This window comes from Euleptes europaea, chromosome 14 (genome assembly GCF_029931775.1).
Source record: "Euleptes europaea isolate rEulEur1 chromosome 14, rEulEur1.hap1, whole genome shotgun sequence".
Lineage (NCBI taxonomy): Eukaryota > Metazoa > Chordata > Lepidosauria > Squamata > Sphaerodactylidae > Euleptes > Euleptes europaea.
In genome coordinates, this window is record NC_079325.1 from 8,043,813 (window position 1) to 8,064,153 (window position 20,341).

Below are 20,341 nucleotides of genomic sequence, written 5' to 3' on the forward strand. Positions count from 1 at the left end.
AAAATCAGGGTGAGCTTGTAGCAGTTTGCTCATCCGCGGTGTTCAGAGTTCTTTCAGAAAACCCGGTTTTCATAAGCACTGGCAGTGCCTAGCGGTTCCTCTACTAGCGTTAACAAAAATTACGTCAACAATAATAGAAATAAATGTTCAATTCTCAGTTATTTTTGTTGGACGCAACAAGGGGAATAGTTCCAAACTTAATTGTGGTGCTAGGTTTTTTTGTTGATTAAACACTAGGAAGAAAATAGGCAGTTTTTCGTAGATGAACCTTTAGAAGTTGGGGGTGGGGTGGGGGCTTATTTTTCTGAAAACTAATGCATGATATAAAATTAAGAGGTTACCCGAAGAAGAAATTCTTTGTGCAGAGTAAGGTTTCCTTCTAATTTTATGGCGGAATTACAGGTAACAATACAACTCATGATTCAGAGTCTCATTTAATGTAATATTCTCCTTCGCACCATAAACATTTCCCCTGCATTTCTTCATCCGAGTGCTTGCCTCGAGTCGGGTCGATATGCTGCCATTTAAATCAAAACAGCGACAAATGATTCCTTGCCGTTGCCCCCCTCTTTAAAATGAGCTGGCTTTTGCTGTCTCTGGGAACCGGAATCACAAGTTCCTTTTGTTAACGTTTATGGCTTACGTTGAGTCATGTGACGGCCACATGCAGGAGTGCGCACATCCGAATGGCTGTTCGGCTTGGGTTTCAAGAATGCCTTTTCTGTCTCCCTTCCTTAGGGCTAGCAGCATAGCTGACCTTTTCAAAAATGAAAGCTTTGTATTCCATCGAAAGCCTCAAGGGCATATATAGGCAGTGTTCAGTTCACATTACTTTTTTCTGTGAAGTGTTGTGGGTCGATTTCCATTATCAGCCTAGGGATTCTCCTGTGAGATTCTGAACTGCAACTTCCAATTGCCCGTAGTTGCAGCAGAATAAGATGCTTGCATGGCAATGCCTACAGTTTTTTGGGGCCATTCCTTTTATATGCAAATTGCATAGCCAACAGCTGGGACGGACGAGGACTAAGCAAATGTTCCTTTTTTTGTATTCATTCACAATGTTTGCCAATGGTTTTGTGTTCTCTGTTCTTTGCTGGTGGATTTGTAGAGTTGTTGGAATTGAATGAGCACATTCTACAGCTTTTACACACAAAAGTATCGTAAACGGTTTGGGACCATCATTATCTGTGGGACCGCCTCTCCTGGTACGCCCCCCCCCCCGAGAGCCTCGCGGTTTGCAAATAACAACCTACTGGTGGTCCCTGACCCGAAGAATGTACAGCTCTCCTCAACCAGGGCCAGGGCTTTTTCGGCCCTAGCCCCAGCCTGGTGGAACTCTTTCTTGGGTGAGACCAGGGCCCTGCGTGATCTGGTCAACTTCCGCAGGGCCTGTAAGACCGAGATGTTCTGCCAGGTTGAGGGCAGCAATGGCTTCCATCGTAGCTGGCCTCCCTACCCCTTCCTTTCTTCATCTGACCTTCAGTTGGGGATCCTGATTGCTTTCCCCGGGCTCGCTGTGATCCTGTGCCCGATAAATGGACGTCAATTGATTTGCAATGGAAACGTTACTTTAAATTTAAACTTGTATTTATTGTATTTTGTTTTTAATGTATCTTTTTAATTGATGTTAGCCACTCTGAGCCCGGACTTGGCTGGGATAGGGAGTGGGTTATAAGTCCAAATACATAAATAAATATACAACGTACATTATTTCTACCTATAAAGCGAATATATAGGGCCACGGACACCATCAAAAGATGCATACATTTTACGGAAACTATTTGCTATGAGGAGAGCAATTAGGAATGAGCAGTTCGAAAGCATCCCCAGTACAGACCATAACCTTAGTTATTAAATTGTCCATAGGGAAACATTACAAAGGTTTAGGGCCATGATCCTCAGTACAATGCTGCTTAGTTTTTAGTGTCTTGCTCATAAAGCGGGTGCCAATTTTCTCGTTCCCTCTCCCCACCCCCAGCCCTTGTGTCCGAAGGAGCTCTGGCATTTTGTACATCAGTGTTACGGTACCGAACTAGGGTTGACGAGCGACGATGAAGACTACGTGCCTCCTGACGATGATTTCAACACAATGGGGTAAGCCGAGTTGCCCGACAGCAAGTCTGGTGATGTGAGAAAGGAGCCTTGACGAGCAAAGGGCAAATGCCTCCTTTGCCTTAGGCAGTGCAGACTCAGGCCAGTATGTTTGGTCAAACTGGTATGCCTGGGTCATATTTCTTTGGCATTTATATTTAGTACACAAGTATCCTACCTGCCTTCCCTCAAACAAGGCCGCACACTCCAGGGTTCCCAGGAGGTCTGCTAGCCTGTTGTTGACCAGCTCCACATCTGCATTGCTTTGGCAAGGTTGCCGCATCATGTGTCTTCAGACTGTACCTTGGGCCCTGATAGCATGACAGTTATTATTGCTCCCATGGCAAAAGGCTAGATATAGGGAGTACACTGGTAGCCCATTGGGTAGATCGAGCCTCAGACAAACTGAAGTTGGACTGTCAGCTCAAACCATTACAAGATAAGATCTTAAATGAGGATTGGTCCGTAGTGTTTAAGGATGCAAACCATAAATGTTCACCTCGCTTCATGCAGATACCCTTCAACAGAACTTCTTCCTTGCCAGATTATTTCCGCTGGTTAGAAGTTCATTAGTTCAGACGAGCTTTCTAATTGGCGAGATGCAATGCCCTAAACTCAGCTGAGACACAAGGGCGATACAATAAAATTATTGCAGAAGAACGAAAATGCCATTTTTGTCTGCATCAGATAGACTCCCTGGCCCACATTGTTTTAGAATGTCCGCAAAATAATATTGCATGAAATAAATATATCACTGCCTGGATAAAACAGCTAAAGACACTTTCTGAGAAGCAGATACTGCATTATCTGCTGTCAAATAGATTGGTCAATTGCTTGCGAGATGTGGCAGTTCTTCTCTTTATAGTGTCAAGGAAAAATTAAATTTCATTTCCCCTTTTTAAAGTGTGAAGTGGTTGATGGATAGACAGTGGCTGTTAAATCTAGGGAAAGGAAGGACTGTCAGTTCTTTCTAGACTGTAGAAAGAAGCCCATGAGCCCAAATCACCTTCTGAGCAGGTAGGCATACCTATGTGTGCGCATTTGTGCTACTTGCATGTGCTAGAAATGCATGGGTTGCACCACCACAGTTGTGGAGATGAGAAATGGCAACTGAGAAACAGTCGTTTCTTCCAGAGGCAACTCTTCTTAGGCACGGCAATGCATCATACATCTGACCTGTCAATCAGGAACCAGTTTTTGGCTGGACTAAGCTTTTTTCCCATTACATGTGGCTGTGGCACAGTTCCGATTTCCTGCCTCCATAACTTTTGTAAAACTGAACATAAGGACATAAAAAGAGCCATGCTGGACCAGATCAAAGTCCATCAAGTCCAACAGTCTGTTCACACTGCAGCCAACCAGGTGCCTCTAGGAAGCCCACAAACATGACCATGTGCAGGTGTCCCACTGATACAGTTGGGAGGGTTTCTTCCAAAGAGACCACATTCACGTTCAGCATCTCCACTCTTGATGGGCCCCATCTGAAACGCTCAGATTGAGAAAGGATTTTGGGGTGATCGTGCTCACCAAAATCATTCATGGGCTGGCCAAGCTTATCTGAAGCTAAGATAGTGCTGCTTATGAATGAGTTTACTGATCACTCTTTACACTTGCTAGAATGCCATCTGAGAAGCAGGGTGTGTTATAGAGAGGTTATCCGGGCAAGGGATATGAGACAATTACCCAAACTCTGAAGTCGTCATCCTAGGATCTGCTCAGTCCAGAGGATGTAACACGTGTACTCCAAACGCTTTGCTCTCCAGTGCTTTGGTTCTTGAGAGCTGCTCAAACTCTCGCGGATTCTGTTTGCTCTTTTTAGCTACTGTGAAGAGATCCCAGTGGAAGAGAATGAGGTGAATGACACCTCCCTGAAAAGCAGCATGGAAGCCAAACCGGAGGCCAGCCCCCAGCTCCCCAAGAAGTCTGTCACCAACAGCAGCACGTTGACGCCCACAGGAAGCACCGAAGCTCCAGTCCCAGTAGGTATTCCCCTCATCTTATTGCAGTAAGCTTGAAAATGGCCCGTTCTGGATGGGGTGGCACTCCCCTTGAAGAAACAGGTCTGTAGTCTGTGGGTGCTCTTGGGCCCAGGCCCATAACTTACACAAGTCTTCCTTGGTTGCATGTAGACAGAAAATAATCCTAGATTTTATCACACGTGCACAGATCTTGCCCATTTCATAGGCAGCGGTGAGAAATCCCAGAACTCGAGGTTTTTTGGGAATTGCAACTGTGTTTGGCAAGCAGTGACATCACCTTTGAGGGAGCGGTGACATGATGATCTTTTGTGGCTCTCTTCTAGTATGAAGGGATCTTTCCTGAGGAACAGGAGGTTGTGGACATCCCTATAGAGAAAGAGCTGACGATCGCAAACATCATTGGAGAAAAGATAGAGATCATAGCACCCGTGAATTCCCCTTCCCTGGATTTCAATGACAACGAGGACATTCCAACTGAACTCAGTGACTCCTCGGAGACGCATGACGAAGGTGCGCTGAGGGGTGCCATGGTGGAATTGAGTGCTCTTGTAGTGTTTGTGTTAACCTTGTATGCCGTGATAGCCAATGAGTGAAGGACCTGACTTCCAAATCCCAATAGTCATGTGACTCTATCTCTTGACATTCAGTGTTATCTTGTGTTTGGTGCCTCCTCTTTTCGTCGTTCTCCATATTGAGGGTCACTACCATACCTTGCTAATTTCCGGCTAAATAACTTTAGGAATCTAGAGCATCATTAGATTAATGGGTATAGTACCTGGGCACTATCCGCCAGGAGCATCTTCTGGGTATTTCCAGAGGTTAATGGCCAATATTAAAGACTATTTATGTGACACTTCTGACTAGCTAAGATGCTTACGAGGTGGTAATAGTTAAAACCATCAGTTTGACCGTATCAGGCCATCCGAAAGGCCATCTCTGGTCGCCTGTGCATGGAAAAGTGACACTGGGAATGGTGGAGAAAGTACTTGTTTCAAGGATAGATCAGTGAGCTAAACTGGTTTCGTGTTGGGCCTCTCTTACTGATTTGTCCCTAGAAGAGCTTGTGGGATAATCTAGTCGGTGTCACTTTTCCAGACATGCGCTTCAGTAAGAGATCATCTGAGCCCAAATCATTACATCATCTGTTTAAAAAAAAATAACCCAAAACTGCAGCATTATCTCTGCTTCCTCTGCAGGGGAAGTTCAGGCCTTTTATGAAGACCTGAATGGTCGGCAGTACATGAATGAGGTGTTCAACTTTAGTGTGGACAAGCTGTATGACCTGCTCTTCACAGACTCTCAGTTCCTGAGGGACTTTATGGAGCAGCGGAGATTCTCCGGTGAGTTTGGTGCTCCCCATACCTGCGTATCCTCATGTTCTAGCCGGCATCAGCTCAGCCAGAACCTCATTGAGAGAGAGAGAGAGATTCTGCCTCTTGATCCATATAGAATTGGATCCAAAGGTTTAATTAAGGGCATGCCCATACTACAAACCTGAACTAGTCTGATGATATCGGTTGTGCTGTCGTAGCAGGCAGCCTTAGGGAAGGGCTGTGGCTCAGTGATAGAGCCATCTGCTTGGCTTGCAGAAGGTCCCAGGTTCAGTCCCCGGCATCTCCAGCTGAAAGGGCCAGGCAGGAGGTGATGTGAAAGACCTCTGCCTGAGACCCCGGTCAGCTGCTGCCAGTCTGAGTAGATGATACTGACTGTGATCCTCTGATTCAGTATAAGGCAGCCGCATATATTCATGCATCTTTGGGGAATTACAACTCTGTAGAAGCTGGGGGGATCTCCGACGATTAGTTTTCTGCACCCTCCCAATATTCTGGTTCCACTTTTGGATTAATTTAGTATTTTTAAATCTTTGGCAAGGCAACAATAAGGTTCTTTGTGTAACAGTTTTCCCCCTTTTCCTATTGCCCAAGGCAGCATCAGAAAATCAGCATACAGACATTTTTTTCTTGCTAGTGGGAAAGAACAAAACGAAGAAGTCATCTAATACACACACACACACCCCTCCTTCTATATATTTTATTTTCTGGGTAATTTGTGTTGCTCTTTCACCCGAGAAGCTCAGATAAGTATCTGCGGCCACCTAGAGTCCCACAGCTTCCAAGAGCAGAACTGATTCACATCCTGTCAAGCCCATGCTTGATTTATGTGGCTTTTCTGAGATTTACGTGGCCTTTCTGGAGGCAAGCAGCTTCCCTGAGACACGGCCTTCTGCAACCCCTCCAATCAATTTCCAGGCAGAATGCCCCAAACATTTCGTGAACTTCAGTTCAGGCAAAATTTGGTGGCAACTGGAGATGTACAAAGTGAGGACTATTTTGGCAGTCTTACAGAATTCCTCTTGACATCCCACAGAATTCCCTCCAAGGGATCAGCAGGGCAGAGCCGCTCAAATTAATGTTGATTTTCACTTTCAGACAAAATTATGTCATCCTAAGGTGTGTTGGTGTGTGTGTGAGTGCGTGTGTTTGTGTAATAGACAAAGAGCCCTGAAGTTCAGGAAGGACAAATGGCCATCAATAGATGCCCCTTAGCTTGCTTCTAAGGTTCCCAAAGACATCATCTAGCAAGCAAGATGCAATACTTTCCTTTTCTTTTTCAAGCTCCCATGACCCAAAGAACATGAGCAGTAAATGGGGAGCCTTTATTTCTTTAAGGAAAATATGGCAGAGAGATACTTAGCCACCTCCGGTGTTATTCTTGGATCTCTATCCACCAGCAAAAAGGGGGCTATTTTACCTTTTGTTATGGTGGCAGGTAATTTGATTAAGATAGGGGTAATCCATTGATCCATATGGAATTGCGATAAGAATTGTATTGGGGACATCCCAACATCATATGAAATAGTGTGTCAGCTCTCTTCAGATCACATGGACAAAGTCTCTTCAAATAAGGTAAGTTATCATATCGAATGCTGTGGTTCAGTGGCTAGATCTTTGGCTTTGAAAGACTCGAGTTCCAGTCCGCTTCTCTGTGTTGCCTTGGCCAAAATATCATTTCCCATCTTTCCTGTTTCCCAAATGGGAACCACTGATAGGAGCACGGGTTAAAAAAAAGGCCTAAAAAAAAAAAAAAAGACTTGTCTTTCACATGGTGTGGGATACATGCTTGACAATAAACCCTTTTGTGCCCCTCTTGTTTGGGCTGCCAGCTAGGGTAGAGGTGGGGTTACCGGGCTGCCTGTGGCCTTGATGCAGGTCATGGGAGCATGTTTTTTCCCCTGGGAACTGTGCTGCACCCTGCGTCATTCGTCAGCACGACATTCTCACCCAGCCCTGGTTTTTTTTCCTCTCTCTCTCTTCTCAGATATCGTCTTTCATCCGTGGAAGAAGGAAGAAACTGGAAATCAGAGCAGAGCTATTCTGTACACCATCACCCTCACCAATCCTCTGGCCCCGAAAACTGCCACTGTCACGGAGACTCAGGTAAGTAAGGGGCAGGCCAAAGCCTCCTCTCCCCGTTCCCCCTCAGACCCCAGAGTGCAGCACACAACTCGGCGCTTTTTGCCGTGGATGCTTTCCCCTGCGAGTCCCCTCGCGGCATCTTCCTCAGCAGACTAACCTCTGTCCTGTCGTGCTTCTCTCCGCTTCCTTCCAGACGATGTACAAAGCCAGCCAAGAGAGCGAGTGCTACGTGATAGACGCAGAGGTGCTAACGCATGACGTCCCCTACCACGATTATTTCTACACGATTAATCGTTACACGTTGACGCGTGTCGCCAGAAACAAATGCCGACTCAGGTGGGGAGGACGGCCGGCGGGGCGTTAGCGAGGGAGGAGTGCCGGGTGCTAATTTTAACGGCACCAGTGCAACAAATCAAGAGAGGACAATCCCTTTAATTTGGGGATGGGAAAGGGGAAAATGAGGCAGCGTGGTGTAGTGGTTAAGAGCGGTGGACTCTAATCTGGAGCGCCGGGTTGGTTTCTCCACTCCTCCATGTGAAGCCAGCTGGGTGACCTTGGGCCAGTCACAGTCTCTGAACTCTCCCAGCCTCACCTACCTCACAAGGTGCCTGTTGTGGAGAGAGGAAGGGAAGGCGATTGTAAGCCGGTTTGATTCTCCTTTTTAAAAAGGTAGAGAAAATAGGCATATAAAAAACAACTCTTCTTGGAAGGGACCCAGTTTCTTCCTGCCCACAGCCAACTTGTGTTTTTTGCTCTGTAGCCTGTGGTCTCCCAGAGACGTGTGTGTGTGTAAAGTGCTGTCAAGTCGCAGCCTACTTCCAGTGACCCCGTAGATCTTTCAAGGCAAGAGAAGGACAGTGGGGGTTTGCCATTGCCTTCCTCTGCCATCCAGGCCAGGGCTAGAAATATGCTGTTTCAAACTAGCAACTTCAGGTGACCGATCCAAATACAGAGATTTGGATGTGACAGCTACTTAGGGTAGAGGCAGCGCTGTGGTTCCACTGTGGCTCAGTTTGTAGAGCATCTGCTTGGCACGCAGAAGGTCCCAGGTTCAATCCCCGGCATCTCAAGTTAAAGGGACTAGGCAAGTAGGTGATGTGAAAGACCTCTGCCTGAGACCCTGGAGAGCCGCTGCCAGTCTGAGTTGGCAAGACTTTGATGGACCAAGGGCCTGATTCAGTAGAAGGCAGCTTCATGTGTTCATGTGAAGTGACCAGACTTCCTCTTCTTTTCCAGGGTTTCTACAGAGCTACGATACAGGAAACAGCCGTGGGGGCTAGTGAAATCCTTCATTGAGAAGAATTTCTGGAGCGGCCTGGACGATTATTTCCGCCATTTAGGTGAGAGCCGCATGCCTCGGGCTGGTGTCCGTTTGCTCCTGCATGCCAGAACAAGGCAGGAGGAGACAGACTACTCTCCTTTGGGGAGGGAGTTTCAATGTTTTGGTGCCGCGGCTGAGAAGGCCCTTTCTCAGGTTGCCACTCACCTCGGCTTTGTCCTCAGTTCCGTTGTGGCTGAGATGAAATTGGTCTCCTCTTTCTTTACTGCATGCGGCTTTCTCCGGCAGAGAGTGAACTGACCAAAACGGAAAGCACATACCTAGCTGAGCTTCACCGACAATCCCCCAAAGAGAAGGCGAGCAAACAATCCACGGTGCGCCGGAGGAAACGACCCCACACTCACTTAAGGGGGCCACACCTGGAGGAAGTGCTGAGCCCTGTAACCACTCCCACAGACGAGGAGGCAATAGGTCGAATCAAGCGTGTGGCAGGTAGGGGAGCGCGAGTGAGGAGCAGCAATGGTCACCCGGAGGGGTTGTGGGGAGGCGTGGGTCTCTCTGGCGCTCTTTTGTTGAGGGCATCTCTGGGGAGGGGGAATGGGTTACAGATGGAAAGCTGTAGACCAGCTAACCTACAGGAACTGTCAGTTCCCCTAAAGAATGGCCTTTTCTTTCTCCTGGTAGTCTGTTTTAGTACCGATGGCACAGGCCACATTTCGGAGCTAGCTACCTTCCTCTTTTTTGGGGCACAAGTTGGTCCCAGGTGCCGCTGTGACATGAACATGGATCTTGCCAGCCCTCAGTTTCAGGGCAAACCCTCTTTTAGAATAATAGAATCAAAGAGTTGGCAGGGACCACCAAGGTCATCTAGTCCAACCCCCTGCACAATGCAGGAGTTTCCAAACTACCTCCCCCACACACACCCAGTGACCCATACTCCATGCCCAGAAGTTGACCAAGATGCCCTCCCTCTCATGGTCTGCCTAAGGTCATAGAATCAGCATTGCTGACAGATGGCCATCTAGCCTCTGCTTAAAAACCTTCAGGGAAGGAGAGCTCACCACTTCCCAAGGAAGCCTGTTCCACTGAGGAACCGCTCTAACAGAAAATTCTTCCTAATGTCTAGACGGAAACTCTTTTGATTTAATTTCAACCCATTGGTTTTGCAAGGGTGGCCGTCCCAGAAAGTTACCCTGGGGCTGCAGGTCTAAACGCGCAGCCATGGGCGATACCACTCCAGAAGAAAAACAGAACTAGGTTTGGGGTGTGCATCAGGGAAGGGAATTTATGTCTCACCAGAGGATCCTTCAGTGTGTAACTCATGCTTCCTTCCAGGTTCCACACAAACGCGGCACATCCCCGAGGAAAGTCCCAGCGGCTTCCATTTACAGAGTGTCTCCAAGTTGCTGCTCATTATCAGTTGTGTGTAAGTGATTCCTTTGCCCTTTCTGCCCAGGGGGGTTGTCTCTTTCCTCTTCTTTTCCTCCCCCCCTTCCTCTCTCTGTGTCTTTCCCTGTATTATTCCCTGTTCTACTTTCTCTCCCCAAAGCAGGAAGGGTTTTTGCAAGAGATTGCTAATGATCGTTCCCCTGCCTCCCAATAAGAATTCTCCCTCCGTGTGTTTGGAATCCATTTCAAGTTTTTGTGGCATCCAACTCTTGTTTTCCTTCATTCTGAATCTGGTCCATCTCCTCTGGCTCGGCTGTGCACATTCCCCTGAATCCTAGGGGGTGGTTTGGCTCCAGTAGTGGTTAGACAGGGAACAGCTGTTGATCCAGACGGGGGAAAGGGTATAATGTGGGGGCTGGCGGAGAGAGTGGAGAGAGAGTGCTCACAGGCGACTGTGAAAAGACTATGAGATAATTTCCCTGCCTAGAGTGAAGTAGACAGAGAACAAGCAGGTTTTTTGAGGGGGTGGGGGAAGCAGGGCAACCGTTGAGAGATTTCAGATTTTTGGTGACGTCTATTCTTGAAGAAAAAACAGTCCGTGCCAAGCAAACAGTTGGGCTGATAACTTATGCTGGTTATGGTTTGCTCCAGGGGGGCCTTTCCTCCTGCATAAGGTGGGAATCTTCCCTTTGGCCTTCTCTGGTCTGGGGAAAAAGAAGTGTGTTTATTTTCAACCAGCTTGGATAAAAGAAAGCACCCTGAATTCTTTCACCCTTCATAGGAGTTTTAAAAAATCCATCTTCCTCTTTAAATTTTAAAAATCTGTGTTGGGCCCGGCGATGGGTGAAAGCTTTTTCCTTCCGAATTTATTTCTCCCCCCTTGCTAAGCCCGTTGCGTCGGCTGGTGCAACACTGATTTGGTCTGCTCTTGTGTATGCGTGTGGAGGGGGGGGTCAGATGTGTGTGTGGGGTGGGGGTTTCAGCTTGGTCCTCCCTTCTCATTTTCATCTTTTCTAGTTCCAGAGGATAACCATGTTGGTCTGCAGTAAAACTGTTAGGTCTTTTATGCATGGCTGTTTCCTTCACCGTCACCCCTCCGACAACTTCGGGTCTTTGATGGTGCATGCTGTTTCTGACCGTCAGAGGTCGCCTCACACTCCCCTTGCATTTCCCTGTGTTTTGCCTGCGTTTTCAGATACCTGTTTTATCTCGAATTTGAAAACATGGGCAAATGTGGGGAATTGCAGGGGGAGAGTGAGGCAACCAATGAAGGTCGGAAACGGCATGTGTAACCAACACAAAGACCCAAAGTTGTCGGAGGGGTGACGACGAGGGAAACAGCCATGCCATGCATAAAAGACCTTAGGTTTGAGTCCAGTAGCACCTTACAGATCAATAGGAGTTCCAGGGTTATGAGCTTTTGGGAGTCAAACCTCCCTTCTTCTAGTTGTGGACTCCAGCAGCGCCATCTGCCGGCACAAAAACAAGCATGAACAAAGGCAGTGATTCTGGGGTCCTGGGAAAAAGTCAAGGGCGGGGGACTTTTCCACTTAACTTCCGTCCAATCCACTGATATTAACCTACCTCACAGGAGGGCAGGGAGTTGTTCCTGTTGGCGGCAGATGATAGGAGTCACAATAATGGGTATAAATTACAGGGGGAAAGGCACCAGATGGATATTAGGACAATATATATATTATTTTACAGTAAGAGTTGTTCCACAGTGGAATGGGCTTCCTAGGGAGGTGGCGAGCTCCCCCTCACTGGCAGTCTTTAAGCAGAGGCTGGACAAACACTTGTCCGGGATGCTTTAGGCTGATCCTGCATTGAGCAGGGGGTAGGACTAGGGTTGTCGAACACAAATGTTACGAGGGCTGGATATGACATCAGTGTCACTTGGTCGGGCCGGGCCATGCCTTGCTAGCCCAGATTGAGAGGGTGGTGGTGGCTGCCTCGGCTGGCTTCCGGGCCAAATAAGAGCTCTCAAGGGGCTGGATTTGGCCCCCTTATGTTTGACACCCCTGGGTTGGACTATTTGTTGTTTAAAAATTTCAGGAAGGGTGAGTGCCTTCTTTCCATGATCAAATGACTCAACCAGTCTCTGTCTATCAACCTCAAATAACAGACAATTTAAAAAAAAAAACCACAAGTGACTTATTGTACCTTATTGTAGTGGGAAACTGTACTCAATACGTATTTTGTTCTTTCACTGAACGAACCACCATCTAAGGTCTGCAAGTCCACATGTCCTTCCCTACCCAGCGACCAGGAAAAAAGCCATATTCCGCATCAGCTGTGCGCATTGAGTTTATCTTCTCAATTGGCATGGTCGGTTTAGACTGCTTAATACGGAGTCTTCTGTTTGGGATTTCCATGCTTGCGTCAGGTTCAGTGCTTGGTTGGTTGGCGACTGGGCTGGGTGCATGTGGAAATAAAGGCTGTGCATCCCAAAGGGTGGGGTGGCAGCCACATCCGGGCATGATCCATGGGCCTGGAAGCTGTGCCCAGTGAAGATGCCCCCTCCTATGGCAAGAAGACTCTCCACGCCCCTTCCTTGTTTCCAGCTGTTTGCAGACACTCTACAGATGCTAGGGATCCCGAGGATTAGAAATGGACTCTTTTTGAAAGCTGGGTTTCTCAGGACTCTGCATTCGTTCCATTTTGTGATATGCACATTCCTAGCCCCCCCCCCCCACCCAGTGCTAGGCTACCCTCTGGTTAAATGCACGTGTTCAGGGTGTCCTCTTTTTCTTTGCGTGCTCTCCCACCCTCCCCAATCTGTGTGTTCAATGTCCTTTAGAAGACCTTCCCTGGCAATTTCTCCTCTCTCAGCTCTGGTGTGCTTCTAACCTTCTCCTCCTCCATCTTTTCTCTTCCCTGCTCACATTAGGATTTGTTTCAGGTACTGTCTCCTTTTATTACCTTCCTCCTCACCCGTCCCTCTCTTTCTCCATCTCTGTCTCTCTCCTCATTCTCGTCCGTGGGCTTATTCTTTAACACCGTCTGTCTGAACACCGCTCAGATTCTTCTGGGGCCCGTCCTTCATCCGTTCCTTTCCGAAACAAGCTAGCCTTTCCCACCTCATTCTTTCTCTGCCCCCCAATTAAACCTTTGCAGCCCCATTTACTGTTGAAATCAGCCAAGGGTCGGCCTGACTCCTTCTCCCATTCTTATGTTTTGAGATGCATACACAGGCCTTTACAATCCTGTCTTGGGGCTGCGAAATGGCTCCCGAAGAAGAGAAAGGGAGCACAGCATGCATGCCAAAAGGGGACAGGAAGCAGGGCACATAGTACCCCCACAAGCACCCCCCCCCCCAAAGTCCCATTGTTCATTCCTGGCCCAAACATGCTCGGGTTGTGACTTCCTGCTTCCCAGTTCAGCTTATTTTACCCTCTTGCTCTTCCCAATACTCAGTGGCTTTCACTTAAGCAGTATGAGCCAAATTACTTCTTCTGCAGCGAATGACTACTTGGAACTTTATCTGCTGACGTTCATGCACCTTCTTTGTTTTGCAACCAGGGCATTGTTGGATTGTGAAGGTAGATCCTGAGCCGTTTACATTTGGGCATGGCCCACATTGCCCAAAGACCCTGGACACCTGAGTTTACTTTGGCGCATTAAAAAAGGACTCAGAGTCTTCCTGGAGAGAGTAAGGACCACAGCTCGGGTTGGCTGTCTTAAAGCAGTATTTTTTTTTCTTTTCCCTCCCCAGTCTGGTGCTTTTGGTAATCCTCAATATGATGCTGTTCTACAAACTCTGGATGTTGGAATACACCACCCAAACTCTCACGGCATGGCAGGGCCTGCGGTTACAGGAAAGGTAATAGGATAGTTAAATTGTGGAACTCCCTGCCCCAGGATGTGGTGATGGCTGCCAAACTAGAAGGCTTTAGGAGGGGCGTGGACATGTTCATGGAGGAGAGGGCTATTCATGGCTACTAGTCATGATGCATACCTATTCTTTCCAGGATCAGAGGAGCGTGCCTGTTATATTAGGTGCTGTGGAACACAGGCAGGCTAAGGTGTAGTCGTCTTTTTTGTGGGCTTCCTAGAGGCACCTGGTTGACCACTGTGTGAACAGACTGCAGGACTTGATGGGCCTTGGTCTGATCCAGCAGGGCCATTCTTATGTTCTTATGACACCCGGAGAGTTGAACTGCGCTCCTTCTCACGACCTGATGTATAGATCTGTGTGATTACATATGAACTGTGTGCACATATGTGTGTGAGAGAGAGAGCGCACGCGCAATTACAAGACAGTCTTTGGCTAGTTGCCCTTCTCCGCATTTGCTCCTGTGTAAATTGGAACCATTTGCCCTACCACCATTAATGGTGGCCAGATGTTAAAAGGGAATGAAGCACCTCTTCCTTCTCAGTGCACCTTTTCCTAGCAGGGCTTCTGATTGGCCACTGGAGATGTGATTGGCTGGGCAAATAAAAATAATGTTGTTTCAGTGGCTGCTCCCAGCACAGTGTTGGTTTTATTCTTTCTCACTCCTCTTTCTCAGTTTATTTATTAAGCTGCCTCTCTTCTCCCAAGCACTTGAGCTAGCTCGAGCCAGTGTGTTGTAGTGGTTAAGAGCGGGGGTTTGGAGCAGTGGACTCTAATCTGGAGAATCGGGTTTGATTCCCCACTCCTCCGCATGAGCGGCGGACGCTAATCTGGTGAACTGGATTTGTTTCTCCACTCCTCCACATCAAGCCAGCTGGGTAACCTTGGCCTAGTCACAGATCTCTTAGAGCTCTGTGAGCCCCACCTACCTCACAGGGTGTCTGTTGTGAGGAGGGGAAAGGGAAGGTGATTGTAACCCAGTTTGATTCTCCCTTAAGTGGAAGAGAAAGTCGGCATATAAAAACCAATTCTTCTTCTTCTATATGTGTGGCTCTGCGTCTTGTGGTGGCCCTTTTGTGGCTGCGCCCACCACCCTGTATCAGAATATTGAAGGTGCCCAGGGGCTCAAAAAGGTTGCGGACCCCTGGTGTAAGGGATCTCAAGTTGCTGGCAGCTTTTCCTTTCCTTTCCTTTTATCCCTTAGAAGCTCCTTGATCAATTGATCTTGAGCAGCATATATCTAGTGTTGGAGGGATATAAGGACTGAAACAAATCTTGCCACTGACAATGTTGCCTTGGGGTCCCTATCGCTTAGTAAAAAAGGCATTATGTCAGTCACAGAGGCATTGGATTTGTATATTAAAAGGGGGGAAATATAGTGCGATTGAAGTTTGAGTGAAGATTGAGTAAAGGCGGCATTCCAAAAGGGCATGGGCTAATGAGTCAATAGAGCCAAAGGGCAAGGGCAGATCCTGTCTGAGTATGGTATATTCAGAATTCTGCCCTGCATTACCATAGAAGGGTTAGCATTCAATCTAGCCAAGCAAAAAGCTCTACAGGCAGCTTTTCCAGAGCTCATGTTTGCTTCTCTGTCCTTGTAGGTTACCCCAGTCGCAGACGGAATGGGCCCAGTTACTAGAGTCCCAGCAGAGGTATCACGACACGGAGCTCCAGAAGTGGCGGGAGATCATCAAGTCCTCTGTGATGCTTCTAGATCAGGTGAGAACTGCAGCCAGCATCTGCGGCCACTGTAAGGACGGGACCTGTGTTCATAGCACATAAGCCACTGGAGTCACGTGACGCAGATACGCCGGTGCAGTCTGCAGTATTATGGGAGGGGCTGTGGCTCAGTTTGTAGAGCATCTGCTTGGCATGCAGAAGGTCCCAGATTCAATCCCCGGGATCTCCAGTTAAAGAGACTAGGCAAGTAGGTGATGTGAAAGACCTCCGCCTGAGACCCTGGAGAGCTGCTGCCGGTCTGAGTAGACAATACTGACTTTGATGGGCCAAGGGACAGGGAGGGCCTGCCCTCTCTAGTGAAGTGAGCAAAGAATTCTAAGCATGCTGGCGTTGCTTTCAGCAAGCCGAAGAATCATAGAATCATAGAGTTGGAAGGGACCACCAGGGCCATGTAGTCCAACCCCCTGCCCAATGCAGGAAATTCACAACTACCTCCCCCCCCACACACACCCAGAGACCCCTGTTACTTTTGATCTTTAGGAGGCAGCTGAGGGCAGTTTTATTTAGGACCACACTTGGTCAAGTTTCCTAGCAGTCCTAAGTCGTGATTTTAAATGCTGGGTTTTATGTTTTTAATGTATTTTTACTGCATGTGTTTTATCTCTGATGGAAGCTTCCAGGAAGAAAGGCAGCTAATAAATGTTTTGAATAAATAAATAAATAAAAATAAGCTTCCTTTACCAACAGTAGAATCATAGAGTTGGCAGGGGCCATACAGGCCATCTAGTCCAACCCCCTGCTTAATGCAGGGTCGGCCTAGAGCATCCCTGACAAGTGCTTGTCCAGCCTGTGCGTAAAGACTGCCAGTGAGGGGGAGCTCACCACCTCCCAGGTCATGCAGGATTCCAGCCATGGCTCTCTTTTTCAGTTCTTGTAGGTTATCCGGGCTGTGTGACCGTGGTCTTGGTATTTTCTTTCCTGACGTTTCGCCAGCAGTTATGGCAGGCATCTTCAGAGGAGTAACACTGAAGGACAGTGTCTCTCAGTGTCAAAGTGTGTTGGAAGACACTGTCCTTCAGTGTTACTCCTCTGAAGATGCCTGCCACAGCTGCTGGCGAAACGTCAGGAACGAAAATACCAAGACCACGGTCACACAGCCCGGATAACCTACAAGAACCGATGAACTCTGACCGTGAAAGCCTTCGACAATATTGTGGCCCTCTTTGTTTCTGTATTTCTTAGTCATTTCTTTCTCTCTTCCCCTTCCCCCCCCCCCACCCGGTTTGGCCTTACAGATGAAGGACTCGCTAATAAACCTTCAGAACGGCATCGGGTCTCGAGACTACCGGTCTGAGCCAGACGAGAAGCGGAAACGGTTCCACTAGCAGGCGGGGAACGCAAGCGGCCAGAGGACTGTGTGCAATATGTATACCTAGAAAATATATATATATATATATATATATATATATATATATATATATATATATATATATATATATATTATATACAGATCTTAAAAAGAGAAAAACGCCGTACGTCCTGAGGAGAAAGAGCGGTGCCGATTGACCTCCAGCACTGGATGAAATGGAGTGCCCCTGAGGTGGGGGTAGGCTATCGCAGGGTGGTGCCCTCCCAACACGGGGGCAAGGCACGGCCTGTGCCGTCCCGGGCCCCACACACCTCTCTTGGTCTTTTCCTGTCTGTCCGTCCATCCGTCTGTCTTTCAAAACTTCCATTCCGAAAGGGAAGAATCGGAGGGAGCGAGACCCTGCCTCGAGCTGGAAGTCAACAAACGTGCACTTCGACGTTCAGGACTGCGTGCGGAGGAGGCGGGGAAGCCTCTGGCCGTGGGGTCTATTTCTTCCGCGGGCTCCGAGCTGGCGGGTTCTGCGGGAGCGTCTCTGTGTTAACTGTGAACCGGTGTTCATTTCGCGGTGTTCATTTCGCGGCATCTCCCACCACCCAGCTGGGCGCGTACTTCTCCCAGCCTCTCTTCTGCAACTTCAGCTGAGGGCCCCGACACAGGGCCGCAGCATTCCTTGTATCATGGAATGAGTTTGTTTGACGAGAGAGAGAGGGAGAGGGAGGAGGGTCGCTTTGGGAGAACCCCTTGTCCAGTTCAGTCCTTGGTACTAGCTCTCTTCACGCGGGAGGAGTTAGAGGCGAATGTATCCTTCGTTTGTTTATAGGTTGTCCTCTTTGGGTGTTGGAGATTCTCTGATTGTAGTGTATTTGCATCTTCACCCCCCTCCCCGTATGTCCTATGAAACTGCTGCTTCACTGAAAGGGCTATATGTACTTGTATCCATCTGTCCTTACTGGAGGCGGAGGGGAATTCCGAGTCGAGAATCCCATTCCCAGAGCATCCCTTATTGATCATAATACATTTCCAAATCTTCTTCTGCCAAAAAGTGTAATCGTAGCTTGGGTCCAAGCCTCAGACTTTGTCGAGGGGCTCCAAACACCCGCTCCTGCAGCCAAATTCCCCCGTCCCAGTTGGTGAGGATTTTGTGCATGGATTTCTGGTTTTTATCTGCACCTGGCACAGCCGGCGCCCGAGCGAAACACGTAACGGAAAAACAGAAGCGTATTAAATGAGAGGACCTCTCGGTCGCCTAAGCAGATGAATATATCTGCGGTGAAAACCCAGCTGCCTTCCAGAAGAGAGCCTGTCTCTTGGAGAGGTTAGAAGGAGGAAGAACAGCAAGGGAGTGGTATTCTAGGCGGGGGGTCCATTGGGCAGACTGGTAGTTTTCTTTAGGGAAGACTTTTTTGAACTCTTGGTGGCCCGCTAAAACCCTTCCTTGCATTTTTTGGTGACTGAGACGAGCCAGCTCTGGCGTTCTGGGGCAACTGCAGGAAACATGGAGTCCGTAGTGTTGACTGGCCGGTGGGCTAGGAAAACCATGCAAAATGCTTACTTTTACAAATATCGCGGACCAAGTTTTTTTTTTCTTGAGCGACACAATTTGAGCAACCTCAAATCGACAAAAGTCAAACCCTCCCCCCTTTTCTTGTTATTTTTAATGGCAACGAGCCAAGTCAGAGTGGACCAAGTTTATAATCCTGTGTAAAAAGAGCAGGAGGGTTCCCTTCTAGAGGGCAACAGATGTGCGTGAGAGGTGGGATCTGGGGTAGCCGTGGGCTGCCTCTTCTCTGCCTGCCTGCCTGATGACCCAAGGAAGCAGTTTGCGTAGAGCCCAGCAGAAAGGGAGTCTCTCCTGTTTCAGTGAACAGCGCCGGCTTCTCCCCCCAAACCCCTGTGCTGAATTGGTGTGGGAAACAAACCGTGTCATGCTGGGGCTACTTTGGCTGTGATGTATCTTTCGCAGGTGGAGAACCCGAGTAGGAAGCCCCTCGGGAAGTGCCACGTTGCTGATGCTCAGCGCCGCTCCAGATTGAGGCCCTGCTCCTTCCTTTAGTATGAGACAGTTGTGCCTGCTTGCAGGGCGAGAGAGGCACCATGGATTTAATCATAGGGACTGAGAGCAGCCGTCCTTCACTGGTTTGGCATGGGAGCTGCGGTGTGTAAGGACTGTGTCGTAAATGCACAAGCTCCTTGGTCAGGGATACCTTTGGGCTCTTTCTTCCGAGCCCACAGAGGATGTCCAAGTCAGTGCCAGGGGTCTCTTTCTGGTAGGGGACGTATGTTGAGCTCCTGCGCTTACGTTTCGCCTTTGAGGGAAAGAGTCATTCCTTTTGTGTGCTATAGCAAATGCTGTTTATTTGTCCAGAAGCCAGGAAGGGTTGTCTTGGAGCCTGGCCAGGGGGAGGGGGGTTCTGTCTCCCTTCAGAACCAGCTGGCTGGCAAAAGACAGTGGCCATTTAAGCATGGGAAATTTTACCTTGGATTTGCCGCTCTCTAGATGCACATTTTCCCCATCCGAATTCTCAAAACTCTGCACGGGGGCTTATTGTTGAGTTTTGAGAATTTGGATGGGGGGGAATTTGCATGTAGAGAGCAGCAAATCCAAAGCAAAACCTCCCATGCGTAAATGGCCAGCATTTCCCGAATAGTGCTTGAAGGGGTTCAATGACCCACACTGTGAGTACCTGGGCAGGTGATGCTGTTTGGGGCGAGGGCTGCTGATGGAGCCGTGTGAAGGCATTCAGGCGAGGCGTTCAGGAGCCCTGGGATGGGTGGGTGGAAATTATTTATATAATTTATTGTATTTATATAGAAATGCATTTACGTAACGCTGCTGATTCACCAGCAGCCTGCAGGAAACCTCAGCCCGCCGTTCGTAGGATCTCCAAGAAGGGCTTCCTTGCTTGTGGCCTCCCAGTTTTCACGCGTCGGATGCCCTCGCAGAGCTTTCGTACTGGGGTTCCTTGTGCGGAGGCAGCAAGTGGGAGGCAGAGATAAGTGGAGATGCCAAGGCATAAAGGCAGGGTTAGCAAGACAGCAGAGAAAACTGGTCTCTCTTCTGCCTGACCTGGTCAGCAAGAATCTTTTATGGCAGTTTGCTGGACAAACTGTACCAAGAAAGGCATTCTCCCTCCCCCCTCCCCACACGCACACATCATTTGATTGGTTTAAGAAGAAATCCTGGTTCTTTGTCAGTCTTTGTCTGAACTAGAAGCCCAAGTCATTTTTAATAGCGGGATCTCACCTGTATATCCAAAATAATATACATGTAGCCCTTTCTATTGTCAAAGGGAATGGGGCTAT

General features: G+C 48.3%; 1 protein-coding gene across 4 annotated transcripts in view; it reads left to right on the top strand.

Moving 5' to 3' along the window:
* LOC130487435 (protein Aster-B) overlaps window positions 1-17,107 on the top strand; it is a 100,879-nt gene extending 83,772 nt beyond the window's left edge. For all 4 annotated transcript variants that reach the window (XM_056860930.1, XM_056860931.1, XM_056860933.1 and 1 more), the window contains 12 exons: window positions 1,979-2,094; window positions 3,911-4,070; window positions 4,394-4,580; window positions 5,267-5,410; window positions 7,389-7,507; window positions 7,680-7,822; window positions 8,723-8,826; window positions 9,054-9,257; window positions 10,101-10,191; window positions 13,870-13,977; window positions 15,591-15,708; window positions 16,965-17,107. In XM_056860930.1, coding sequence (XP_056716908.1) covers window positions 1,979-2,094; window positions 3,911-4,070; window positions 4,394-4,580; window positions 5,267-5,410; window positions 7,389-7,507; window positions 7,680-7,822; window positions 8,723-8,826; window positions 9,054-9,257; window positions 10,101-10,191; window positions 13,870-13,977; window positions 15,591-15,708; window positions 16,965-17,054 — 1,584 coding nt within the window. In that variant the 3' untranslated portion in view covers window positions 17,055-17,107. The remainder of the gene's footprint in view (window positions 1-1,978; window positions 2,095-3,910; window positions 4,071-4,393; window positions 4,581-5,266; window positions 5,411-7,388; window positions 7,508-7,679; window positions 7,823-8,722; window positions 8,827-9,053; window positions 9,258-10,100; window positions 10,192-13,869; window positions 13,978-15,590; window positions 15,709-16,964) is intronic.
* The last annotated feature ends 3,234 nt before the right edge of the window (window positions 17,108-20,341 follow it).